Genomic DNA, 27,695 nt, shown 5'->3' with positions numbered 1-27,695 from the left:
TCCAGGGGACGGAAGTCCAAGGATGGCCTGGCTTGAGAGAGTCAGAGGATGGCCATGAGCATTTACTAGCATTTTTGTCTCATGTCATAGTCTGTGTGCAGCGTCCCCATTGTCCAGGTGGGGAAACCAATGCTCTTCAAGAGGAGGATGACATAGTCAGGGCATCAGTGGTGGGACCGGGGCTCCAGCCTAGGTCTCAAGAGGCTTGGTCTGTGCGATGTGGGGCTAGTTGTGGTGGAGTATAATCTTTTATTCTGTCCTCCTCTGGCCATACCGTGAAGCTTTGTGAAGACACTAAGCTTTGCACTGGTTGTTGCTTGTACCTCAAACACTCTTGCCTGCCCTCAACAACTGACAGATTCCAACTTCTTTCTGGCACAAGAGGCTGCCCCTTCTCTGAGAGGCGTCCCCCAGCTGCTACGGGGAGCACACCTCCCTCCAGCGTCTGTGGCCCATGACAGAAGAGCTGTCCATGCTTCTGGTGAAGCGTGCCGTAGCATTGGCTAGTGCGGAGGGACACCCGCTGTACGTGGGTCTGTCACATCAGCTACGTTGTCAGCACGCTGAGAGTGGAAATCCCGTCTTTTTCCACCTGCTGTTGCTTGGGCAGTGCCTGGGGCTGACTAGGTGCTCGGGTGCTCAGTGGTTAGGTGGATGGGTGACTTGTGACCACGTGAATGCTCTCCTCAGCCTCTTATCTCCTGTTTTATCTCACCGGGGAAATGCTTATGGATTGCTTGATTACCTGGGAAGAGCTGACTTGGGAGATCATAAAGCCCTGTCCCTAGAGGTGTCCCAGCAGAAACTTAGGTGCGCTCAGGGTTCTTGACCTTCTCCAGTTATGGACCTCTTCGAGAATCTGAAGAGCACAAGAGTTCTCGGCGCTCATGCGCAGAGCACAGGCGTATGTACGCACACAGACACGCCTTTGCACGTGACTTCAAGGGGGTCATGGCGCCCCCCGTGACGACAACAGACCCCAAACCGAGGCCCCCTGCTCCAGAGGCTGCAAACCTCAGTGGTACCGGGGACTGGCTGAATATTAGGGTCCCTTTCAGCCCTTAGGTTGTCCAATTCATGCTTTCTGCTTTCATTCCATGACTACATTCTGGAAGTGAGAGGCAGCTGGTCCCCAGCGCTTACGCTCTAGTGGGGCGGAGGGCATAGGGCTATAAAATGTGGGCACCTGTCAGGTGAGCGGTGAGCTGGGTGGGAGCCGGAGGGATGGAGTCCGGAGGGAGGGTCTCCCTGGGGCTTCTCTGCTGTGTCCTGCTGCCACCGTGCTCCTCCCTCTCAGGGTCTTTTCCCCATTTCTCTCTCTCCCCACCCCCCCCCCACCAAAAGGCACACGGACCGCTTATTTAAGTTAGAATCTTTCATTGAGCTCTGGCTGCGTATGGGGAATTGTGTTTGGCACGCGTGGGTGAATGGGCCTCCAGGAGGCCGTGGAGCCCTTGGGGGTCTTGGGCGAGGGGTTGCTGCCTCTGGCAATGGCTAGTCCTGCCACCTTCCTGGCCCACAGGTCAGCTTTGGACCCCAGAAACAGGAGCCAAGCTGGGCTCTGACCACAGCTGAGAAATCTTTAGTCAAGGTGTGAGTTCACTTTCCCATCAGCCCACTCCTTGCCCTGCCAGCGGGTTGTCCCCTTCTGTCCCTGAGCACAGCACACATCCACCTGTTCTTGTGGATCGGGGGTGGGGGGGGTGGGGGGGGTGACTCGGGGGGAAGACCTAGGGGTAGAAGAAGTGCAGCTCCCCTTGGAGAAGGGGTGGAGCCATTTGTGAAATGAATGGTTTCTTGTGTTAAAGAGAGGGGTGTGGGTGTGTATGTGTGCACGCGTGTGCACGTGTCTGTGTGTCTGGAAGGGCGTGTGGGGTGACTTTTTGGGATAAGAAAGCAGTTGTCCAGCTGATGAAAGAAGAGCTGGGGACTAGGATCAGAGAGTCCCTCCTCCCCACTTCAGGGCTATCTCTGGTCTGGGGAGGAGGCAGGACTCAGCCTTTGCTCTGGCCACACGTCCTCAGACGCTCCCCTTCTCATAGCCTTGCCCACTGCTGTGTCCTATTCTGCGGGTGCGCTTCTGTCTCTCCTCTCTTCTCTGCACTGGTTTCCTCTCTCCAGAGCAGGCTTCTCTGCACTTGCCCTCACTCCTGTCTGCCCCCCTCCCGCTGCGCCCTCTTCCTGTCCTGGGAGGGGGGAAAGGAGAAAGCACAGCATGGCCGGTTGAGTCAGCCCTGGAAATCTCAGCCTCCACACCCCAGGTCCCTCCGCAGAACCCCCAGCCCGAGGGCCCAGACCCCTCACAGAGCGCAGAGAAGGTGGTGCCTCATCTTGCCAGGGCCGAGGGGCTTGGCAACATGAAGTCGCAGGCCCAGGGAGAGTGGTCCCCACCTGTGTTTTCCTCTGGCTCTCCTTACCGTAGGAGAAGCCAAGCCTTGGAAGCCATGTAGGAGCTGAAATATAACAGGCCAGCTCATCTGGGTGGGAATCTCCCCTTAGCCACATGCTGGCTCTTTTACCTTGGGCAAGTTGCTCAGCCTCTCTGAGCCTCAGTTTCCAGCTCTGTAAAATGGGGCCAGTAATGCCCATCCAAATAGTGTTCTTGCAGATATAAGAAAACCAAGAAAGTGAAAGGATCCAGTCAAGTCTATGACACAGGCAGGATCAGAATAGATTTCAGCATCTTCCCCTCTAACTTTCCACAACAGCCAAGCCAGAGCCTTGGAGAAGTTCCAGCAATGGGCAGGAGCCCAATGCTCTGTCCCCCAGGTATGGTATGAGGATCCCACACTAACCGCTAGCTGCTGGGAGTGGGGAGGAAGGAGAGGTGGTCTCTTCCTTCAGGCTGGTGATTTGGGTCTAGTAGCTTCCATCCACCACAGTAGTGGGGCTGCCCTTAACCAGTGCCCAGAGCAGCTTAATCTTTAGGGTGAGAGTGCCTTTGACTTAGTCCATGACAACTCGGAGACCCCCCAACTTAAATCTTTAAGGTGTTAGGGCATTCATCACCTCGTCTTTCAAGTAGGGTTCCCAGACCCTTCTCTGCCTGTGATGGTCTGCACCCAGGACAGTGGCAGGTGTGAGGAATGGCAGAAACAGTCTGGGCTCTGGGGGTGACGGAATGTTGCAGAATCTTTGCCTTTCGATATGTCCAGCCTTGTGGGGAAATGGAGAGGCTTCAGAGCTCCTTCGGTCAAGGGTCAGCAGAGTCACGGGGTGATCCCCATCCAGCCTAGCCCTGCTGGACAGGAGGCCGTGAGGTCCAGGAGGCCCCTGGAGGAGGCAGGGACATCTGAGGCCTGAGTAAGAGGAAGGGGTGGGTTCAAGGCCTCACCACTAGAGTTCTGACCAGATCGAGGGCCAGGTCCTGGAGGGAGTTGGATGGACACAGAGAGGGCCTCCTGTGGGGGGGACAGCCAGTTCAGAACTAGAGGGAAGGAAGCAGGTGCCCTGTGGGACACCAGGTGGAGCAGCGTGGCTGTTTGGGAGTTAGGAGCTACCTGATGAAGGGCCGCTCCCGCTGGGCCTCACCCTCCAGCTATAGGCAGCAGGACTCGGAGCAGGTGGTGCCCATGGGGACCAAGTGCCCTCTGCGTGTCGGGCTCTGGGGGTGTCTTTCAGTAGCTGGTGTCTGGACCCTGAGAAAGCAGGACTGCCGGGATCATCCATGTTGCCCTCCGTCCCTGTTCTGGGTTGCAGTTTACAGATGGGAAGCCCGGGGCCGGGCCTGACTCCGCAGCTGGAGAGGAGGGAACACGGCGTGTCCAGTCCCTGCAGGCCGTGGAGAGGGCTGAGAGGCAACTCGCCTTTCACCTCCATGGCTGGAGCTCCTTGGGGCTTCGGAGAGGAAACAGCTTGCTGCCGCGCCCGCCCTTTTAGCCAGCCGGCAAGCAGGACTCGTGGCCCTCAGGCCTGGCTGTGTGCCCTGGTCTGTGCCCCGGGCCTCTCCGGGCCTCAGTTTCTCCATCTGGAACGTGAGAGCGGTTGGGTCAGCTGTCTGCTCTGTCCTTCCTGCTCAAACGTGGTGTCCTCTTGAGTTGGGGAGCTGGAGCCGCCAGAAGGGACAGGCCAGAGCCCCCAAGGGACGGGGGAGAGGCGGTGAAGAGGAGAGCTCTACCTGCGCTTCTCTACCTGGAGCTGCTCATGGGACAGAAGCTGTGACCCTCGTGAGGTGGGGGGTGCAGGTGTGAAGCTGCTGGGGAGAGGACAGGCTGCTCGGAGGCCTCTGGCTGCCCAGGGACGCCCGAGGGGTCACCCGTGGGCAGGGCAGTGTGGCCACAAGAGGGGGGAAGAGGCTGTTCAGGGTGTAATTAATGCACTTTCTGGCACCCACCAGATTTCCCTTTCCTCTTGACAGTTTGCTGCCAAAACAGTCCCGATTCCTGTGAACTTGCTTAAATCTTATCCAGAAAAAAAAAAAAAAAGAAAGAAAAAAGAAAAAAAGAAAAGAAAGAACGGGGGGGAGAAATGAAGAGGGTTGTTATTTGTGAAATTGCATTTCCCAGCCATGAGGGTGAGTCACACCATTTGGAGCTTGGAGTTTCTTGTTTGGATGAACTTTTCTCCGCGAGGCCGTGGTGATGCTGTCCTCCCTCAGGCCAGTTTGGGTGAGGAGGGGCCTCCACTCAAGCTCAGGAGAAACCTGGGTGGGTGGAAAGTCCAGGTGCTCCTGAGGCCAGGTAGGGCCAGGCGGTCTGGACAGACTGCCCCGGGGAGCTTGAACATGCAGATCTGGGCTGGGGGAGGGAGGAGCGGGGAGTTAGTGTGTCAGCGGGAGAGAGTTTCAGTTTGGGATGATGAAAAAGTACTGGAAATGGATGGTGGTGATGGTCTCACAGTCACGGGAATGTACCCGGTGCCATGGAACCGTATGCTTAAAAACATAATTAAAATGGTCGATTTTATGTAATGTATTTCTTACCACAGTAAAACGGTAGGTTCTAGGCTCTCGGTCCCAGGTGACTGACTGCTTTGGTAGGTAGATCTGAAGTGGGGCCTAGAAAACTGTATTTATTAAAAGTTTCTCAAGGCGTTCAATACAAGTTTGGACATTCTTGCCTCATCTGTAAAATGGGACAGTGACTCATAGGGTTGTGGTGAGCATCAGCTATCTTAGTAAGTGTACAGTTTCCAGTACCTGGGACATTGTAAGTGCTCAGTAGATGTGACTGGTATCATCGAATCCCATGGCCATTGGACCCCTCCGCACGCTCCTTAAGGTTGTCTGGAATCAGCTCGCACACCTCCAGGGATGGGAGACCGTCTTCCTGTCAGGATGGACCACTCTCTCTTGGCTCCTCTGAGAGCTGGAGAATTGCCCTCACACTGAATGCAAGTTTGTGTGGTATTTTCCACTGGTCCTGGGTTTCATGGTAGCCCTGGGCAGTGGTAGAGTGGAGATGGTCATCAGGAGCCTTTGAGTTTTGTGCCCAGACATCATAGGCTGACTGACTATGTGTTTGGCGTGGATGCCTTGGATGTGGTATCTGTGTCTTTTTTTTCCAGATCCTAGGCTCCAGTCTGAGCCTATAGGAGTGGGAAAAGAGGCCTGGAGAGGGAAAGGACTGGCCCCAGGCCACATAGCAGAGTGTCCAGGGAGCCAAGAAGAGTGGTGGTCCCCAGATGGTGAGGGCTGTGTCCTCTAGGAGGGAATGCCAGGCCCCCAGAGATGGAACAAATAGGGAGGCTGAGGTGTACATGTGTGAGGGGTGGCATCTGTCCTGGTTGGGGGAGGGGTACTTGATCTCCTGGGGCCTGCTCTCAGCTCCCCTCCCTCCCTGCCCACACTCAGGGGACACAGGCAGGACTGTGCCCACTCTGAACCTCCATCTGCCCCATCTTCGTAAGGGAGCCTAAGGCCACCTCCTCGCAGGGGCTCTCTTCCCCTAGCGGCCTGGGAACTTCCAGGAACAAGGCTGTCTTCCCATTAGACTCAAGGCTCCCCAAGGTCTATGGTTCCCTCCTGGAGTCCTTGAGCACCTGAGCTGGGACCAGAGGATGCCCAGGACCCGTGCCCGGGTTTGTCATTGACCCTCCTGCAGGAGCTGCCTCTTTACAACCTTGGCCTTTCCCCAGGAAGAGGGGACCATGGCTGTTCCCTGCCAGCTTCACCACAGGCCCCACCTTTGCCAAATTCCAGTGTGCCTGGCTGCCCAGAGCCCGTGACTCCTATAAATAGAGGCTGTATACACCAGGAGGGGGCCTGGGCCGCGTCTGCTTTGAAGCCAGGCAAGACATCTGGTTCCTGTCATCTGTGGGTGGGAGAGGTGGGAGAGGTGGGCCGCTCCCTCCCGGGCTCCCCGAGGGCAGGCCTGGGCCAGCCCCGGGGCTCCCCGGACACAGTCTGCACAGGCCTCGTGCCACAGGAGACCCAGCAGAGTGCTGAACCTCACTCTTCTCTTCTGTACAATGGAAACAATCCTACAAGCCGATGCTCCTCTCTCTTGTAAGATGGGGAAACGGAGTCAGCTCAGAGATAAGTGACTTGTTTAAAGCACTGGTAAAAGGCAGAGCCCCAGATCTAACAGGTTGCTTTCTACGACGCCTTCTTACCTCCTGGCGGTGTGTAAAGAACTAATAATCCTCCTCCTCCTCCTCCTCCTCCTCCTCCTCCTCACTGCTTACTGAGTGGTTCCTAAGTGCCAGGTGGGAGATAAAGTGACCTCACTTTAGCCTCATAGGCACCCTAGGAGGTGGCCATCATTACTTCTGTTTTCCAGAGGGGGCGGTTCACTGGCTTGCCCGCAGACGGACAGCTACGGTTAGAATATGAACTCAGGCTCCAGGAGGCCGGAGCCCCCGGGCAGCTCGGGAGTCCGTGTGAATTCACGGGTGTGCATGTGCGTGCGCGTGCCCATGGATATTGCCCCGAGGCCACGGCTGCAAACGAGTGTGCCCAGGCCTGGGCAGCCCTCACAGCTTCTGTCCCCCCACAGGCGCCGAGCAGCAGCATGTACAAGAGCGCCTCGCCCTACGGCTCCCTCAACAACATCGCCGATGGCCTCAGCTCCCTCACTGAGCACTTCTCGGACCTGACCCTCACCTCTGAGACCCGCAAGCCCAGCAAGAGGCCCCCCCCCAACTACCTGTGTCACCTCTGCTTCAACAAAGGACACTACATCAAGGACTGCCCCCAGGTAAGGCGGCCCCGCTTCCCTGGGTAGAACAGGCCGAACAGCCCCCCACCCCACACACTCCCCGCCCCAGGGCCCCTTCCACAAACAAGCGGCCCTGTGGCCCTCTGGTCTCCACCTTTTTCTCCCCTCTGGTATTTCTGAGGCCAGGTTGGCTGGTGTGGTCGGGACAGAGCCCCAGCCTGGGCCTGCCCTGGCTAGTGAGCAACTGCGGTGAGGGACGCGCAAATGAGGTTCCGGGCCTTCACGTCTCCACCAGTCTTCCTGCCAGGGTGCGTCCTGTTACAGTGGGGCAGGACGGGGGCCAGCAGCCTCCTCGCAGCTCTCCCGAGAGAGACCCCATCTCCTCACACTCACAGGGAAGGAATGCGGGCTCTGGGCCAGGAATCCAGATGTGTACCCCCTCCCCCAGACCCCACTTCTCCCTCCTCTGCTGTTGTGCTTCCTCAGTCTCCGGCCTGTGAGGGGGGAGGTGAGAGGTCCTTACCCCCCTCTTTGTGTCTCCAGGGTAGGTCTGGGTGAAGGCCTCAGGCACCACAGGCTGGGCATCTCTCTTGGGGTGGGAAGGGGCCAGGAGATCGAGAGTGTGGAGAGCAGCCCCTGTCTCCCACCCAGTGCTTCACTGTGACAGCGTGGGGCTCCTGGGGTCAGATCCCACTCAGAGAATGACCCCTGACTCCGACAGACATGGCTCTGACATCCTGGGGAGAGAGGTCAAGGTCGTTTTAAATACAGTACAAGATGGATCCGCGATTCTTTTTCTTACTATTTTTTCATATTTTCTAATGTTTTTATAATGTGTATTTTTACTTTTATTTTACATATGTAATGGAAACGGGATCCTGGAAACTCAGAAAATCCGTGTAGTCTTACCCTCCAGATGGTGGAAGCCCAGGGTGTGGTTGGGTGGGGCTGGGTGCCTCCGGACCAATGGGAGGCCAAGATGTGCTTGTTGCTCATTGCCCCTCTCAGAAATAGCTGTGCCATGCTTTAGGTCCTTTAGTGTTGCCTGGGAGCTTGTTGGAAATGCAGAATCTTAGGCCCAACCCATGACTGCATTTTAGTAAAAGTCCTGGGGATTTGTGTATACCAGTGAGCTCAGCCTCCGCTCACCCTTGGTCAAGAGAAGTCCGCCCCTGACCCTGAGTATGGGAGCTGGCCCACTGATGGCTGTCCTCCAGACCCCACACTCTAGTGGGCCCTGTCTGCCCTCAGTATATGCAGTAAACCAGGGGCCCTTGGCATGAGGAGATCTCAGCGCAGGGTAAGGCCCCTACCCCCCAGGGGTTCTCTGGATGGGATGAGGAGCAAACAGGCAGCTAAGGATCTGGTTGGTCCTCAAGGATGTGCCCCTGGCCCACCCAGGCAGCAGCCCCTTGTACCTTCCCCAGCTGAGCCCCTGCGAGGGGACTCTCACTTACTATACCTTGGAAACTTCCCTCATCATCTCCTGCCTACAGCCTGTGCTCACAATTACCCGGTGTGTCAAGTCTCTCATTAGCCTCTTGTTATATGATGCTTTGAGTGAGTCAAGCACTCATACAGAATCATTGAGCCAGTCTGTGGAGGTGCCGGAATTTTAACCCTAGCCAGCAGGTGACATTCAGGTACCAACAGGGGCTCTTGGGGCTCTGAGGAGGTGTGCCTGTTCTAAGCTGGCAGCCTGGGAAAGCTTCCAGGAAAAGGACGGCCTGAGTGGGCTTGGCAGGTTGTTGGAAGAAGGGTGACCAGTATCCAAAGGCAAGGGATGATGAGGCAGAGGTGGAGGGATGGTGAAGGTGTGTGTGTGTGTGAGTGTGTGTGCATGCCTGGGCCCTCTCCTAAATGTGGGGGCAGGCGGTCCCTGACCTCAGTGTCTCTTGATTTCCAGCACAGTGCAAACCCTGGTTCTTCCTTTATATTCCTTTATATGGATTACATAGTGTCTTCACTCTGCAGAAGAAGTACCGGCCCCATTTTATAGGTGAAGAAATAGTCTCAGAGAGCTGAAGTGCTGGGGAGAGGGCAGAACGTCTATGAGAACCCCAGTCTTGGGACCTCCATGCTCTTTACTTTCTTGAGCATCCTATACCAGTCCAGGCTGAGATGCTCATGGCCTGGGGCCTCAGTTTCCCTCTTGAGCTGGTAGAGGCCCTCTTCCAGCTCCACCTCAAACCTGATTCTATCAGAGACTCCTGCAGGCCCAAGGACCTCCTCCACCTTTCACAAGAGTTTCATCATCTGTAAAGCAAAGCTGATGAGAACACTAACACATAGCAATGTTGTGAGGATTCAAAGAAGGAATGCATGGAAAGTGCTTAGCACAGTGTCTGGTAAGCACTTAATAAATGTTGGCTAGCATTGTTATCCCTTGGGTAACAATGGAGAGTGTGCCTGTTTGGCAAGGTAGAAGGTATTCTGGCAGGCTGGAATATAATTAGATGTTCCCCACCCCTCAGCTGACCACAAGCTCCAGGGGCAGGTGCTGGGCTAGATTCATCTCTGTACCCCCATGCTGGTCCAAGATACCACACACAGCAGGTACTCAGTATAAGTCTTCCGGAATGAAGGAATGGGCAGACAAGGCTTTTATAAGCCATGGAAACCTCTGTTTCAAATGAAATATTATGAGCTCAGCATATATAATATTTAAAAGTGGAGTGGGAATGCTTGTTTTGGTAAGACCTTTAGTGAGATATAATTCACATACCATATAACTGACCCATTTAAAATGTACAAGTCAATGATTTTTTAGTATATTCACAGAGCTGCTCAACCATTACCACAATCAATTATAAAACACTGTTTTAAAAGATTTTATTTATTTCAGTAATCTCTACACCCAGTATGGGGCTTGAACTCACGACCCTGAGATTAAGAGTTGCATGCTCCACCGACTGAACCAGCCAAGCGTCCCCAATTGTAGAACATTTTTATCACCTCAAAGAGGAACCTCATACTCTTTAGCTATCACTACCCCCCCTGGTTCCCCAACTCCTAGTAACTCATATTCTACTTTCTATCTCTATAGATTTGCCTATTCTGGACATTTCATAAAGATAGAATCATATAATATGCAGTCTTTTGCCACTGGATTTTTTCACTTAGTATATTGCTTTCAAGTAGTAATTATCAGTTCCATGATTTGGGAAGTGTTCTATCCTGTTCTATTTTCTGGAAGAGTTTGTGAAGAATTAATATTACTTCTTCTTTAGGGGCACCTGGGTAGCTCAGTCAGTTGAGCGTCTGCCTGGGATTGAGACCCACACTGAGCTCCTTGCTTAGCACGGAGTCCGCTTCTCCCTCTGTCCCCCTCATGCTATCTCTTTCTCTCTCAAATAAATAAATAAAACTTTAAAAAAAATAATTCTTTAAATGTTTGGTAGAATTCACTCGTGGAGCCATCTGTGCTTGGGTTTTCTTTTTTGGGTGGATTTGTAAAATTATGAATTCAATCTCTTTGTGTTATAGATCTATTCAGATTTTCTATTTCTTCTTGAGTCAGTTTCTGTAGTTTGTGTATTTTGTAGAATTTGTCTGTTTCATCTAAGTTATCAAATTTATTGGAATATAATTGTTTGTGGTATTCTCTTACAATCATTTTCATTTCTGTAAGGTTGGTTATAATGTCCCCCTCTTTTTCTGATTCTCCTAATTTGAGTCTTCTCTCTTTTTTTCCTTGGTCAATCTAGCTAAAGATTTGTCAGTTTTGCTGAACTTTTCAAAGAAACAAATTTTGGTTTATTTGACTTCCTGTACTGTTTTTCTGTTCTCTATTACATTATTTTTCACTCAAATCTTTTAAAATATTGTGGTAAAATATATACAACATAAAATTTACCATCTTAATTATTCTTACATATACAATTCAGTGGTATTAAGGACAGTTGACCCTTGAATCATTTCGGTTTGAATGTATACATAGATTTTTTCAGTAAATACAATACAGTACAGTAACTATGTTCTCTATGATTTTTTAAATAACATTTTCCTTTCTCTAGCAAACTTTATTACATACAGTATAGAATACATGTAACACGCAAAATATGGGTTACTTGACTATTTCTGTTACTAGTAAAGCTATTAGTAGTTAAGTTTGGGGGGAGTCATGAGTTATACACAGATTTTTGACTGCTCTGGGGGTTGGCACCTCAAACCCCACGTGGTTTAAGGGTCAACTGTACATTCACATTGTAGGGCAACCATCATCACCATCCATCCATGGAACTCTCTTTTTTTGTGTGAAACTCTGTGCCCATTAAACAATAACCCCATCTCTTTCTCTCCCCCAACCCCTGGCAACTACCATTCTACTTTCTGTTGCTATGAATTTAACTACTCTAGGGACCTCATATAAGTGGAATCGCACAGTATTTGTCGTTTTGTGATTGGCTTATTTCACTTAGCATAATGTCCTTAAGGTTCATTTACGCAAGTTTCAAAAGTTCCTTTCTTTTTTAAGACCAAATAATATTCCTGTGTGTGTGTGCGTGTGTACGTGCATGTGTGTAGACCACATTTTGTTTATCTAATTATCCATCAATGGACAACTGGATTGCTTCCACCTTTTGGCTATTGTGAATAATGCTGCTATGAACATGGGTGTGCAGAAAGCTCTGAGTCTTTGCTTTCAATTCTTCATTCTAATCTTTATTATTTCCTTCCTTCAGATTGTTTTAGGTTTAGTTTGCTCTTCTTTGTCCAATTTCTTGAGATGGAAAGATTAGGTTACTGATTTTACATTTTTCTTCTATTTTTAATGTAGATATTCACAGGTATAAATTTTCCTCTGAGCTGCATCCCATAATTCTGTGTGTTGTATCTTCCTTTTCGTTCATCACAGAGTATTTTCTGATTTCCCTTGTGACTTCTTCTGTGACCCACTGGTTATTTAGAAGTGTGTTGTTTAATATCCACATATTTGTGAGTTTCCCAAATGTGTTTTAAAAATGATTCTCCTTTTATTCCACTGTGGTCAGAGAACATACTTTGTATTATTTTGGTGCTTCTAAATTTGTTGTGGTTTGTTTCATAGCATTTGGGCTATCCTTGAGAATGGTTCGTGGGCACTTGAGAAGAATTAATTCTGCTGTTGGTGGTTGTAGTGTTCTGTAGGTGTCTGTTAGGTCTAGTTGGTTTACAGTGTTGTTGGTGTCTTCTGTCCCCTTGCTGATGTTCTGCCTCATTCTTGTAACCATTATTGTAAGTGTAGGAGTGTTGAAATCTCTATTATTGTTCAATTAACTATTTTTTTCTTCAATTCTTTTTTTTATAAATTTTTTTAAAGATTTTATTTTATTTATTTGACAGAGAGAGACATAACGAGAGAGGGAACACAAGCAGGGAGACTGGTAGAGGGAGAAGCAGGCTTCCCGCAGAGCAGGGAGCCCGATGTGGGGCTCGATCTCAGGACCCTGGGATCATGACCTGAGCCGAAGATAGACGCTTAATGACTGAGCCACCCAGGTGCCCCTTTTTTCTTCAATTCTGCCAGTTTTTGCTGCATGTATTTTGGTGTTCCTTTGTTAGCTATACCTATGTTTATAACTGTTGTATTTTCTGATGAACTGATCCTTTTATGGTCCTAGAGTGTCCCTGTTTATCTCTAGTAACATTTTTGTTTTAAAGTCTATTTTCTGATACTAATATAGCCAGCTTCCTTATGTACATGATAGATCTTTGTTCATTTTTACTTTCCTATCTTTAGATCTAAATTGTGTCTCCTGTAGACAGCATGTAGTTGGATCTTGGTTCACTTTTTACTCACTTTGGCAATCCCTACCTTTTGCTTGGATTGTTTGATCCATTCATATTATCGATAATGCTATATTAATGCTCTTTTGATATATGAGATTATTGATACAGTTGGATTTAGGTCTGCTGTTTTACTTTTTGTTTTCTGAATTACTCATGTCTTTTTTGTTTCCTCTGTTCCTTCTGTACTACTTTCTTTTGCATTAAGTGATACTTTTCTAACGTGACATTTTGATTTCTTCAATGATTTTTTTTCACTTTTTAAAGCTATTTCTTTAGTAGCTGTCCTGGGGCTTATTTTACATACCGTAACATATAAAATCTGCTTCAGACTTATACTAACTTAATTCCAGTGAGATCTAGAAATATGACTCCTTTATAGCTCTATTCTCTTTTCCTGATTTTTGCGGCATTATTGTTATACGTATTACATCTTTGTATGTTGCAAATTCAACAATACTTGTTATAATCGTTACTTCATGTAATTTTATGTGTCTTAGAGAAGCTAGAAGAAGAAAAGAGAGCAGTTATATGTCCATAGCTTTTGGCATTTTAGCTCTTTTATTTCCAGCTTCTAGGTCTCTTCATTTGTTCCTGTGGACTCAAGTTACCACCTGGAGTCATATCCTTAGCCCAAGACAGATTTGCTTCTACCTGACTCCTTTGTGCTACCATTGGCAAATATCTTACATTTCCAAATGTTATAGGACAGATAGTGCAGTAATATACATTTTTTTATACATTTGCTTTTTAAATCAACTAAGAGAAGAAAGGAAAAGAAAAATTCATTTGTGCTGTGTTTTATAATCACATAACCACCTTATCAGAGCTCCTGTTTCTTCATGTGTATTTGCATTATGTCTGGGGTCACTTGCTTTCAGCCTGAAGAACTTCCTTTAGTATTTCTTGAAAGGTTGGTGTGCCAGCAATGAAATCCGTGCTTTTGTTTATCTGGGAGTGTCTTTATCTCACTTTCATTTCTTAAAGATAACTTTGCAGGGTATAGAATTCTTGGCTGACAGTTTTTTCTCCCTGCTTTGAGCACACTGACTGTTACCCCACTGCCCTCTGGCCTCCATGTCTGATGAGAAGCAGTTGTTAATATTGTTGGAATTCCATTGTAAATGATGTGTCATTTTTCTCTTGATGCTTTCAACATTTTCTCCTTGTTTTAGCTTCAGCAGTTTTACTACAATGTGTCTATTTGTGAATCTCTTTGTGTTTATCCTACTTGGACTCTGTTGAGCTCCTTGTTGATTAAGGTTTTTCATTGGATTTGGGAACTTTTCAGCCATTATTTCTTCAAATATTTTTTCTGATCCTTTCTCTTCTCCCCTTTTGTGGGATGATTTTTGAGTGGTTTCAGTGCTTTTAAAATCTTAAATGGTCTAACTGGGGGTAGAATGTGTGGAATCCTAGGCATTCACTGCCGACAGCCTGGGTGGTGGCATACAGGAACCAGGAGATACTCTGTGGCCCCCAGTGCAGTCAAGAAGGCCAGGGTGGGTTGGGGCTGCCAGCTCTGGTGGCAGCAGAAATCCCAGCTGGCTCTGAGAGAGGCATGGTTGCTGTCTGCGGGGCCCACCTGCAGGCTTACTGGCACATTTCATGTTGGCTTCTGCACCCCAGCGTGGCAGGCTGTGAAGACCTGAGTGGTAGCATTTTGCTCTGAGCCCACTGGAACCTGCATGCATATGGATATTTGTGGTGGGGGCTTGGTTCAGTGCCACCTCTGTGCCCAGGACATACTACAGAGTGTACAGGAGCCCGGTACTCTGTTAAATGATTCTTTTCCAATCCTAAGGGTGGAGAGAGGTGTCCAGAGTTCAGCCATTGGACTGATGGGCTTCTCATAGGTCCCAGGGGGCAGTGTGAGGGGGATTGGGCACTTTACAGGAAGACTGGGAGCCCCCTGAAACAGATGCAGAAGGTGCTGGAAACCAATTACCAATGATGCTGAAGGGCAGCCCCTTTTTGGGGGGTGAGGCTGTGCCTGGGCCAAGGTCCATCTCCAGCCAGTGTCAGTACTGACCCTAAAATGTCCAGGAGTCAAGAATGTCTACCATTCGGTTCTTGAAAACCCTGTGCCTGCAGCTATCTCCACCCTGTGCCAGGCGTTGAGTTCCAGGGCAATAATAATATTAACAACAGTGATGCTAGTCTGTACGTGCTGAGTTGACCACTAAGCTAGGTGTGAAATATGCATTAACTCATTTAATTCTCTCAAAAGCTCTATCAGGTCAATTGCCAGATGATAAAACTGAGGCCCAGAGAAGTTAAGTGTCTTACCTAAGGTCATGTAGCTAGAAAACAGCAAAGATAGAATTGGAATGTAGGCCTTCCTCATTCCAGAACCCACACTTTTTATTTTTTATTTATTTTTTAAGAGGGAGAGGGGGTGGGAAGGGGCAAAGGGAGAGGGAGAGAGAATCTCTAGCAGACTCCCCGCTGAGCATGGAGCCCGACTTGGGGCTCGATCTCACGACCCTGAGACTAAGACCTGAGCTGAAATCAAGAGTCAGATGCTCCACTGACTTAGCCACCCAGGTGCCCCCAGAGCCCATGTTTTTTAAATTAGGGTCTATGATCTGCCTTAGCATCCAGCCTGATCTCCACTGTCAATCTTAGAAAGTCAGGTTTCTTTATTTTTTTAATTTATTTTTAATTTTTTTAGATTTTAGTTCACATGTAGAGTATCATTAGTTTTCAGAAAGTTGGGGTTCTTTATTTATTTATTTTTGTTAGTCAGGGTTCTTTACAAAGATGGGTTACTGGAAATGAAGAGCGGCAAGGACGATGTGAGTAGAGACCATAACAGACCTAGTCTGGCCAAGTTGTTATGTCTGGAAGATTGCAGTACTGGCCCAGCCCCAGGGTGTCTGCGGCCCCCAGTTCAGTCAGGAAGGCCAGGGTGGGTTGGGGCTGCCAGCTCTGGTGGCAGCAGAAATCCCAGCTGGCTCTGAGAGAGGCATGGTTGCTGTCTGCGGGGCCCACCTGCAGGCTCACCTGCGCATTTCATGTTGGTTTCTGCGCCCCAGCGTGGCAGGCTTTGAAGACCCAAGTGGTAGCATTTTGCTCTGAGCCCGCTGGAACCTGCATGGGTATGGGTGTTTGTGGTGGGGGCTTGGCTCGGTGCCACCTCTGTGCCCAGGATGTATAATCTGCCCAGGACAGAGCTGGGCCCAGACACGCTACAGTTGCCCAGCCATCTCTGAGCTCCTACTGTGTGCCAGGCCCGTGCTCGATAAGGCTCCATCCCTGTCCTCAGTGGGATAGACAGAAACACTGCGGGCTGTTCCGGATGACCAGGGCTCTGGTTGAGGTTTGTGGCGCAGGACCGGCTCGGCCTGTGGCTTCATGTGAAGCCTCCAAGAGGAGGAGTCTAGAACTGGGGTGGGGAAGGCTTCCAAGCAAGCGTGTAAATAACGAGGCTGTGCTTTCTGGGAAGCGCGAGCCCTTGGCTGTGGCTGGCGCGCTGGGTGCCTGAGGGGAGGAGAGGGAGGTGTGGCCACAGCAGGTGGTGAAGGGCCTGTGTGCCAAGCTGCACAAACTTGGACTTTATCTGGAGGGCAGGGGACAGCCACCCAAGGGTTTGGGTGACATGCTCTGATTGGCATTTTGAAAGCTCACACTGGTGGCAGTTGGAGGCCGGGCTGGAGGAGGCAAGACTGCAAACAAAACCAGTCCAGTAACGTGGACGGATGATAAGACCAGATGTTGGGCAAGGAAGGGTGAGCAAAGGTTGGAGGTGAGGGGACAAATTCCAGACACTGTAAGAAGGTACCATCTCTGGGGCGTGGTGACCACTCTGGGCCACCTTTCCTCATCTCCAAAATGTATCTGCGATTTGGGGTCCATGCAGGACTCCCGGCCCTGATGGCTCACTCACATCTCTGGATGGAGGAGGCAGGGGTGTGGATGAGGGCAGGACATCCAGGACCCGGTGTCCTTGCCCTAAGCCCTCTGTCCACCCTTCCTGGCGGTCAGGCCCAGCCACACTCAGCCTGGCAGCCTCCCATCAGGCACTGAGCTGGGAGCAGAAATCCTCCAAGCTCTCAGGCTCTCTCGCTCCCAGGACGTTCTTGGTGGTGGTGGGGAGGGGGCTGCTTATATCTTTGAGGGAGGTCTGTGGGGTGTCATCTCCTGTACCTCCTGTGTCTAGGGAAGGACTGGGCCCTGTGAGGGGTCCGGGGAGGGCCTGAGCCCAGGGGAGCTGCCGTTCCTGAGTCAGCATGCCCAGGGCTGCTAATGAAATCCAGATGTCAGACAGAAAACAATCATCGCCCCCACCCATCTGGCGGCTCGGGTTACTTGGAGATTGCAAAAGAAGAAGAAAAATAGAGCAGGGAGAGAATCGATCCTAGAACAGCTGAAACCTTAGAGGCGGTATGTAAATAGTTTCAGGGTCTTGCTCAGGCGAGGAACAAGAGGTGAGGGAAGAGCAAAGGCTAGCCCAGGCCTCCTTCTCCCCCACTCTGACCTCTGCAGCCCCTGGACCCCAGCCCTTGGACTGCTCCCCAGGCCAGAGCAGGCTGGGGTCCCTGGGGGGCTCTGAAGGAGGCAGGGAGAGCTGTGACCTCCAACCCATGTCTGATGCCTACCTGGGATTTCCAGCCCCCCCCGCCCCCTTCCAGCCCTGCCCTCACTGCAGGCCCAGGTGTCCTCCGGGGCCAGAGGGGCTGGAGCCTGGGAAGGGGACAGGCAGAGAGGGACTGAGGGTACACAGGATTTTCCCTGCAGAACCTTGGGCTCAGGATCCTTGATTAGTTCAGAGCCATCAGTATGCTGGTGGGGAAACTGAGGTTTTCTCGCAGCATGGGGCCAGGACTACATGTTATGAAGGATCCATAGAGTGAGGAAGGAAGGAGGAGGGGAGAAGAAGGAAGGAAGGGAGGGAGGGAAGGAGGGAAGACAAACAGCATCATTATGTGACTCCAGCAAGGAAGGGCTGGCCCGGGGCTGGTGGCTTGCGTGTATACGGAGTAGTTTTGCAGGGGTTCCTCCGGACCTTGGGGCTGGCCGCCCGGCCGAGGGGCTTGGGCTGTGACGTCCTGCTGCTTGGCACAGGACCTGGAATGTGTCAAGTGTTCGGGGAATGTTAGCCGGGATGGGTGTTGGCGGGGGACTGTGGAGGGCCTCCTGGTCGGCATAGGTGCTGACGCCGGAGAAGGACCCCAGAGCCAGTGTGGCAGCCTCTTCTGAGACCCCGTCCCTGTGGTGGGGTAGTTCTGAACACAGACTCTGACGCCAGCCGTCCTGGGTTCGACCCCCAGTGCTGGAATGGACTAGCTGCGTGTCTTTGGGAAAATTAATGGAATGTCCCTGGGCCTCAGTTTCCTCCTCTGTAAGATGAAGATCGTGGGGTGTTGTGAGGATAAATGAATTCTCTCATCTGTAGTGCTTAACAGAGAGCCTGGCACCTCATACACACGCCAAGTGTTAGCTGTTGTGATTGTGTTAATGACCATCCCTACTGTTATGCTCGGCTATTTCAGACTGTTTTAGGACATTCCAGAGGTCTGAGAAAGTGCTTTAGGGCTGTGGGCTTATCAGAGGGGCCCAGTCCTCCCATCCCATCCTGGTCCCACACAGGGGGCTGCTTCTGGGACGGGCCAGAAAGGGGCTGAGGGATCGTCAGGAGCCTTGGGATAGGGGCAGCCTCTTAGGACTTTGGGTCACCCAGGTTTGTTGAAGGACAGGAAGGTAGGGACTGGGTCCTGGAGGCTCCATTTTGCCCAAGTGGGTGCTCTAGGAGGAGAGCGCTGGGGCATGGCTGGAAGATGCCCAGTGCCTCCTGTGGGCTGTCAGCTCCCCTCTGGCCCAGCCAAGTGCTGGCCCCGGCACAGACAAGTGGGAGCAGCTGCGGGGGTGGGGGGCGGGGGGAGGGACTGAGAGGCGGGGTGCAGGGTGTGGGGGCTCCCTGGGTAGCCACTTGTACATCCTTCCTGCTGTCCCGGGCCTGGCAGGAAAGAGTCCGAGAGGGCCAGTTTCACATCCTCAGCTGCCAGTTCTCCTTTTAAATGGACCACAGATGGTGTCTCAGAGCCCGCAGCAATCTTGCCGTGTCAGTTGGCCTTACCTTCTCAATCCCCTGCCGCTGGGCCTCGAGGGACAGGGATGTTGGCAGAACGGGGAGCCAGGACCCATCCCTGGTCCTTGAACCACCTGCAGGGCTTAGTGGTTGGAGGGTTGGAGCCAAGCAGTTGCATCCTTGGACTGAACAACTCCCCAGTGTCACTTCCTCCAGGCAGCCTTCTCTGGTTTCTCCTGTTCTCCAAGGCCAAAGGGACTGCTTTCCTCTGAACACTGAAGGATCCCATTCACTCACTCATTAATTCCTTACCTGCCCGTGGCCTCTTGTGTGCCAGGCTCTTGGCCTGCCCCTCTCACATAGTTTTTTCCTCTTAGAGTAGCTCAGAACCATGGAAGGTTCTGACGGGGTCATCCCTTGGCCCCCTCAACCTCACTGAGGACGGGAGAGTGCAAGGCGGTGGACTCTCACAGAGCTGGGCTCAGTCGGCTCTTCTGCCCTTTCCCAGCTGCGTGTCCTTGTGCTTGTCGTACAGTGTACCCGGGTATCTGTAAAATGGGCTCACGTACCTTGCAGGGTGTTTGTGGGAAATGTGTGGGCAAAGCAGATGATACAGAGCTTGGCATCGCATGGCGGTTGGTAAACGGCAGCCCTTGCTAGTCCTACACAGTACACTGTGGGGCCTCCCGAGCCTCATCGGCCCTCATTTGTGAAGAGTCTGGCTTCATGAGGTAGATGAGAAGCAGCCTGGGACGCAACGGGCACTGAACCTTCCTCTTTCCTTTTCCCTGCCCCACCCCGCCAGGCCGCTTAACCACACACACAGGTGCACGCCGCACCTGCGCCTACGCGCGCACACCTGGGACTCTCAGCCGCTGCCTTGGCTCATGCCGTCGCCGCCACCCTGCAGGGCCCTTCCCTCATCTCTTCCCTCCTACCCCCTTTCAGAGCCCAGAGGAATCCCCCTCCCTCAGGCACCTTTCCCAGCCATCCTAGACCCACAGGCTCTCCTCTCTGAACCCCAGTTTTCATAACCAGCACCCCAACCCAGGTCTTCAGTGGCTTCTCACCTGTATTGTCTCTCCATCTATTGCCCAGAGGACAGACCAGGCCCCTCATGATGCGGGCTCTGCTCTGCTCCAGGCCTGGAATGTGGCCCCAGCGCCGCTCCAGGAGGCAATGCCCGTGTGTTTGCCACTTGAGATTTGAGCCTTCCCATGCCCCGGGACTTTGCTGGTGCCATGCCCTTGGCCGGTAATTCTCTCTCAGTTTCTCCTATCTTCTCCCAGCCCAGCCCACATGTCCCCTCTCGTGTGGAGCATCCTCCTGTGCCCCTCCATGCCTCCCGCTTTGCTGCTTCCCTGTCTTGCTGAGCCCTGCCTAGCCCTGGGCTGATCCTCACACAACCTTCTGTCCTACTTTCTGGGGGCCTGGCCCAGGCGGGGGCTGTGTCTGCTTGGCCGGCAGAGGGGCACGCGTGAGCTCTGGGGGCAGCTCTTATCCCAGGCCTGCGTCTCAGTAGCTGGTCACCTGTGGCCTAGCCTGTCCTGCCCTTGAGCCCTCACACTGCCTGAGCCTCTGAAATGGGGTCAGCTGGGGAGCCCGCGTCAGGACCTGTGTGAGCTCCAGAGGTGGTGAGGCAGGCAGGTGGGTTTTGAAAGCTGTCTAGTTGTGCCATTTGCCCCCACTGCCCATCGAGCAGCCAAGTGCCGCCCACAGAACGTTTGCCTGAATGACTAGAGGGTATGTGGGCTTCTGATACCAGCCCTCTTCTGTGCCTGGGCCCTGGAGATACATTTGTGACGGCAGCAGCATCCCTTCCTACCATGTCTGGGGTGGTGCCCGGGGACAGAGCCTGCTCTGGGTCCTCCTGCACCCCGTGGTTTTGTCTGGGGAAGGAGGTGGCCTGGCCTCTGGGTTCGGGGACTGGGCACCACTGACCTGGCCTGCCTTTAAGGGCTGGGCTCTCTCCCCACCATGTCGAAGATTGGGCTGCAGAGAAATTGGACAGCAGGGGCCGGGAAGGAATGCCCATGGAGTGGGGTGGGGAGCCAGGGGAAATGAGACCTCCCTCTTGCCTGGCTTACAAAGCACCCCCGTCACTGGCTGATGCGATTCTCCCTCTAGCCTGCGCTGTTTCTGCAGTCCGTCTCCCTACCTTCTTCTCTCTCTTCATCTCCCCCTCACTTCCTTTCTTCCTTCTTTTGTTTTGTAACAAAGCAGCACGGAGAGGTTAAGTAACTTGTCTTACAGCTGGCGAGGATCAGGCCAAGTCGGCCCCATTCCAGGGCCCAGCCTTTCCCACTGCCCCTCTCGGCCCACAAGAATGGTTCTGTCCCCTAGGACACACTGCGCACCTGCTGTGCTCTGACCCAAGCAAAGACCAGGCCGTGGGAGAAAGTGTGCCCCCTTCTTGCCCCAGGCTTTCCTCGCTACCTTGTATCCTGGTACTTCCCTGGCTTTGGCTAGGGAGGGAGGCTTTGTATGGGAGCCAGTCTCTCATCCCACAGGTTGGGGTGACGGTGAGGAGGGGGATGCGTTTCCAAGGTGGTGAGCATGATGACAAGGAGTAAAACCTGCCAGAAGCCCAAGCTCCTCTGCCCCTTGCTGGGGAGCACGAAGCTCAAACAGGGCTGGGGGTCCCCTCCTCCCACCGGCCTTTCGAGCTGTCCCTATTCATCAGTTACTCCCTCCTTTGTGTTCCCCAAAGATCCGCACACAACCAGCTTAGTATTTTGTGTTCTGATTATGATCTTGGGGCAGGGGTGGGTGGGCCCAGGAAGTCCTGGTACACAGTGAGTACTCAGCAAGTACTCACTGCTTCTGCAGCTCTGACCCTGGATGCCTGTGTCTGCTGGGGCACCTGCTGCAGAGCTGGGGCCGTCATCTGGAGGGGCAAGAAGGCACATTAGCTGCCTGTGGGGGGGGCGCTCACTACGTCCAGCTGCTGCTCTAAGCACTTTACGCATGTTGACTCATCTACTTCCTGCTGCAGCCCTCTGGGCTGGGGATCCTATTTTCCCCATTGCCCTGAGAGGGTAAGTGACTTGCCCAGGGTCACACAGCACAGATGCAGTCCAGGAGGTCTTGCTTCAGAGGCTGTGCTGCTATAAATTTGTGAGGAAGGAAGGAAGAAATGAACAAGACTCCATTGGAATGTAGGGAAGGTAGGGAGCTAACATCAGCTGAGCATCCTCCATGTACCAGGGACCGTGCTGGGTCCTTGCATATCATCGATGTCCTTAGAGACAGCGAAGAATTCCCCTAGGGTCACACAGGAGCCAAGGACATAGCTGGGATTTGAGCCCAAGGAGCATGGCTCTGCAGCCTGGCTGATTCCTAACCCCCCTGTTCCACCTACTCAGCCCATCAGGAGCTGGATCAGTAACCAGGACAGTTCAGTGAGGGCCCCCTGGGCACCCCCGAGAGGCCTCAGGGCTGAGGAGCTGGCTTCTACCCCCCAGGCCTACACAGTTGCGTGGTAGACAGGACAGGGAGTTGCTGGGTGAGGCCACTCATTGCTAAGCTGTGTGGTTCTAACCAGTCACAGGAGGAGGAGTTTAGAGGAGGGAACACAGCCAGGTGGGTGACTTAGAACAAGCCCTTTGCCCTTGCTCTACCTCAGTTTCTCCTTCTGTGCAGTGATATACATCCCATCTGCCCCTCAAAGCTGCTGTGTGGATCTCACGAGCCAGCAGGGCTGGAACGAATTGCAAGCCAAGCTGAACAAAAGTAAGGGGTTCTTCAGAATAAAAATATTTTATTTATGAACATCTAAAGGCCTGCTTCTCAAAGTGTGTTCTGTGGACCAGCAGCAGCATCACCAGGAGCTTGCCAGAAATGCAGAACCTTGGGCCCTCCCCCAGACCTGCTGAATCAGAATAGGCATTTTCACAAACTCCCGGGTGACTGTTGGGCACATTACAGTTTGGTCTAAGGAATATCTGGACTCCTACTTCCCCATTTCTGAGCCTGCCTCTTGGGCCACCTTTCCATAGGCCGATAGGGGTTCTTGGGTGGAAATCCCCATCTCATTTTAGGAAGCACTCTGGCCCAGCAGGGCTTCTGTCCCTGATAGGAGCACATCAGATTCAAACTCTGACAGCCTCTGTGGCTTTGATGAGGCCACTCCCATTTGTTTGGGAGTACAGCCCCCCTGTGAGTCAGCAAGGCCAGCCCGACCTGCAACAGGGGTGGGGAGGGGGGCATCCTCAGCCAGGGTGCAGGAAAGCTGGGGATTGCCTTTGAGCCAGGGAAGGGCGTCTGTGCCCAGACTGTCTCCATCTTCATGCGGAAAGGCAAAGGGCTGGAACAGTGGCTGGAATGTTTTGGGTTGGACATAAGAAGGAACTTACTAATTGAGAACAAGCCAGCAAAGGATGTTGAAGGCCCCCATCCCCTTAAATGTGTAGCCATGTTGCGAGAGGTCAAGAGGCAGAGCTGGAAGGGATTTCCAGAGGTTCTCTGTCCAGCTTTTCTGCCTTAGGCTGTTTTGACATGGGCCAGGTGACTTGTCTAAGGCCACAGAGCAGGCTAGTGACAGCGAGGACCCCAGGCTTCTGACTCCCCACGCCTGGGGCATTTCTTCATTACAGGCAACTCTGGACGCTTGGGATTGACCTTGATGACCTTCCTAGTGTCCCTCTAGCCACCCTTTGAAACAGTATAGAGGGCTTAGAGCATGCAGGTGGGGGGAAGGGAGGGGCTGGCTTTGTGAGTCCAGCAGCTTCCAGGTGTCTCACTCTGTCCTGGCCCACTTGGTCCCCAAGACCACTGGGAATACCCCTGGAGCAGGGGGGCTATGAGGTAGACACAGCGAGTTGGGAACAGGGCCCCTGGAGATAGAGGGGTCCAGGTAGAGGAAGCAAGGGAAGGCCAAGGGGCTTGACCTTGGTGTAGGGACCACTGCCGTGGTCCTTGGACTATTACTGGAATTCTGTTTGCTTACCTGTAGCATGGAAGAAAGTTGGACCAGATCAGTGATTCTCCATTGGAACTTCACAGTAGAATCACTTTGAGAATTTTTTAAAAATTTGGTGCTAGAAATTCTGATTCAGGAAATCTGGGGTAGGCCTACCCATGGCATTTTTTCAGCTCTCCAGGTGATTCTGGTGTGTACCTTTGCCCAGGTCTGAAGTGGTGGGGAGCTCAGGCAAGTGCTGCAGGGGAAGGGCCTCCGCAAGTGAGCAAATCATCGTTGTCCTTCTGAGGTCCCAGGAATACAAGATGACAGGATTCCATGAAACTTGGAAGTGGACATTCCAGTGGTCCCCCTTCTAACACTGTATGATCTTCAATCCCAGATTTCTTAGATCACATGATTACGAAGTGTTACTGTTCTCTGGAAGTAGGCTTCTATGCAGCATGATTGTTGACACTTGGTTATTCTGAATTGTATGATTTTAAGAATCTGAAGTTCTATAAGCATTCCATATCTGAACCGTGCGATTCTGTACTCATCCACACTTCTCTGTATTTCAACCTGCTGTTATTATTGTCCTTTAAAATGAGGATCCCCTGCATCTCTGCTTCTAACATATTATTAGACTGACTTTCAAGGATCCTAAAAATCTAAGCTCTTAACGGTACTAACATTTAAAAACAATTCTAAATTCAGCAACTCTGTGATCTGTCATTTCATCCAGGCAGTTGGACGCCAGGGCCTGGAGCCTGGCATTTGTCTCCCCAGGGAGAGCTTGGATGGTGCCCCCTCCCCTGCTTGGCCTGGACGGCCTCTCTTGGGGGAAGGAGTGGGGGTGGGGAGAGCAGAGGACCCCCCCCCCCCCCCCCGAGCCCTCTGGGCTCCGGCTCCGGCTGTATCATCGCGGTAGAGGAGGGGAGGGCAGGGTGAGTATGAGGGCATGTCTGACCTCGCAGCGGAAAGGCCGGTGGGTGATGTGCATGGCAGCATCTTGGGCTCACTTAGTGCTGTCATCTCCCAGGGTGTCAGCTTTGGCTCAAGACATTAGGGTCTATCCCATCCAAAGCCCTGCCCCTAAACACACACATGCACACACCCTGATTCCAGATGGGAAAACTGAGGCCCAGAAGCAGGAGGTGACTTGCCTGACAGTGGGGTGCCCAGGGCCTGGACTCCTCTAAGCATCTGGGTACTACCAGGCGCCCTCCAGCCAGTCCTTCTTAGGCCTTGCTTTCTGCACAGAACCACGGACCTTCTATAGGACCAAGTCAACGTTTAGGTTCCTCTGTGGTGATGGGGACCAGCCCAGCAATTCAGGATCACACATTCCTGGCCGGTAGCATGGCGGCTTTCACCAGGCCCAGGAGCGGCTCTCCCTGCCCCACATGACCTCCCCTGGCTGTTTCCTGCCTGCCAGACCACACCGTCTTCCGTTACACTCCCCCAGGACTGGTGTTGGCATGCGCCAGGGCACGTCAGGCTGGGAGACTGGGAGGCAGACGGTGGGCTGGGAGCAGTGGGGCGTGGGGTGGGCGTACTCAACTGTGTCACCTCGAGAAAGCTCCTCTCTGGGGACCGGTGGATCCTAACCTAGATTCTTTTTTTTTTTGGTTAGAGGATTAACTGAGATTCTATACAGGAAACCCTGACAGGGACGGGCTGGGACGGGGCAGAGGCCAGCCTCATCCACTGCCCACTCCGCACCCGCAGCCCTGAGCCTGGCTCCGGCCTGTTCCTCATGGTTGCTGAAGGAGACTGAAACTGGGCTTATTTATATTTACTGGGGGAGGGTAATTTCGGATTTCAGACACTTTCCTGGGTTTTAAAAAGGTTGGCAAGATAGGGAAGAAAGAGTATAGAGGCCGTGGGCATTTGAGCTTTTAGGTGGGTGTCCCTATAATGATGATGAGCCCCGCTAGTTCCGGGGTCCCAACTCTGGGCCAAGCACTTTGCATTCATCAGCTCATTAAATCTCCTCTGCTCCCCACCCAAAACTCGTCATTCTTCCCCCTGGAGCCGTGGAAAACCGAGGCTCAGAGAAGTTCAGCAACTCCCCCGGGCGCTCGCAACTGGTCACGGCAGAGGAGGACTCGAACCCAGGTCGGAGCTGCCCGGCCAGCGCCCTCTTGCACTTTGCACCTGGCTGGCTCCGGAGCTAGACGGCGGCCACCTCCTCAGGCCGCCAGGGCATAGAAAGACATTTTCCAGAACAGGGAAGGGCGGCTGCAGTTTTCCTTCCTTCAGCATGGTTCCCTCAGCTTTCCAGGCAGTCCTTTGTGTCCTTTTGAGAAACCCAGAGCCGCCTGTGGCTGGGCCTCCCCCCTGCCCCCCACCGAAGCTTGTGGAGATGGGTGTAGAGCAGGGGCTCTGTGCACGGAGCTCCGAGTGTGCACCCTGGCACGTCTGCCCCTCGCCGATACGCTGGTGCACCCGCTCGCACAGGGGCTCACGCTGCCGCCAAGCCCCGGGGAGCCGCGAGGTTGACCGGAAGCTCGGCAGACCGGCCTCCCTTTGGGTCCTGGAGCAGCTTGAAGGGCCGCTGCTGTCCTCCTGACCACTCGCTTCCCTGTGGGTTGACTTAAAATGGTGCTGGCAGGGCATCTAAGGTGTGTGCCCTTGGGACATTCCTGTGCGTGTCATGCCTTGTGGGGGGTGCGTGCGTGCGTGCGTGTCTGCAGACCTGTGGCTGCCCAGGGCCCAGCTCGGTGCACGGGCTCAATGCCCCTTTGTGGGCAGAGCAAGGAGGCTTTGCTCCAGGGCCTCCACATGTCAGCATCTCCTAGGAGCTTCCTGCCACCCTGCCATCCTGGCCTTCTCGGCTGCTGGGAGTGAGGCACGGGTAGGAGACCAGGACCGGGAAGGAGCACGTGCGGGTGAGCAGCAGGGCCCAGGGATGGTGGGCTTCTGGGGGGCTTGTCTTGGATCCCTGTACCAAGTTACTGCCCTGCCGTCATCCCTGGGGAGGGGCGACGTGCCGTCCGGGTGACGTGGCCGGAGACAGGTTGAACAGCTATCTCCTGGGCGTGGAGGCTCTCAGGGAGCATGGTGGGGTCCCAGCCCTGAGAAGGTGGTTCCAGGAGGTGCTGGGAGAGCTTCTGGAAGTGGCTCGCCTCCCCAGAGACCGCATCCGGCTCTTTCCTCTCCTCCTGGGCCTTCTCCCTTTTGAGACTCAACCTCTCCCACTGACTCCTCCTTCTGGGCTCTGAAGAATCAATTGTTCTGGGGCTGAGCAGGCAGCTGGGAGCAGTGGGAGCTTCCCGTGGCCTGGCTGTTTCCCGCGTGGCCCTTCCTGCACTGAGGCTGTGTGCTCCCTGGCAGGGGAGTGTGTGTGTGTGTGTGTGTGTGTGTAATTATAGCACCACGGCAGGGTAGCTCCCCCCCACTTCCACGTCAGCTCTGGGATGGGCCCTGTCCCCAGGGGCGTCTGACACAGGCACAGGTGACAGGTTTATAGGCAGCTCTTCAGGGCAGGCCTCAGGGATAGAGCCAGGGCAGACAGCTGTCACCGGGCTGTCCCATCGACCACTGCTGCGGCCAGTCCCCCTTCCATCGTCACTGCCAGCCACAGGGCACTGCTGTCACCCTCCCCTTGTCCCTCCCCCGCCCCCACCACCAGCCAAGAGGGGGTCCCTGGCCGACCCCCATAGCCACGCAGGATGGTTGAGGCCAGACAACCTCAGAGTCATTCTTGACTCCTGGCTCTCCCTCCCCAGGGCCAAGTCTCCTGTCTGTCTCCCGAGTCCGGCACCTTCTCCTCTCCGCCGCTGCTCCCCAGACAGGACCAGCAGCTCCTCTCAGCAGCACGGGGCAGCAGTTCCTCCCTAGCTGGTGTCCTCACAGCCAGTCCCTCCCCCATTCAATCAGTTCTCCATGCGCA

At 53.1% G+C, this 27,695-nt stretch overlaps 1 protein-coding gene across 3 annotated transcripts in view; it reads left to right on the top strand.

The window, feature by feature from the left end:
* ZCCHC24 (zinc finger CCHC-type containing 24) overlaps positions 1-27,695 on the top strand; it is a 78,409-nt gene that overhangs the window by 5,220 nt on the left and 45,494 nt on the right. For all 3 annotated transcript variants that reach the window (XM_035022803.1, XM_035022793.1, XM_035022813.1), the window contains exon 2: positions 6,936-7,136. In XM_035022803.1, coding sequence (XP_034878694.1) covers positions 6,936-7,136 — 201 coding nt within the window. The remainder of the gene's footprint in view (positions 1-6,935; positions 7,137-27,695) is intronic.

The sequence above is a fragment of the Mirounga leonina genome, unplaced genomic scaffold (assembly GCF_011800145.1).
Source record: "Mirounga leonina isolate KUSES-001 unplaced genomic scaffold, KU_Mleo_1.0 Mir_114, whole genome shotgun sequence".
NCBI lineage: Eukaryota > Metazoa > Chordata > Mammalia > Carnivora > Phocidae > Mirounga > Mirounga leonina.
This window is presented reverse-complemented; position numbering and strand designations above follow the sequence as displayed.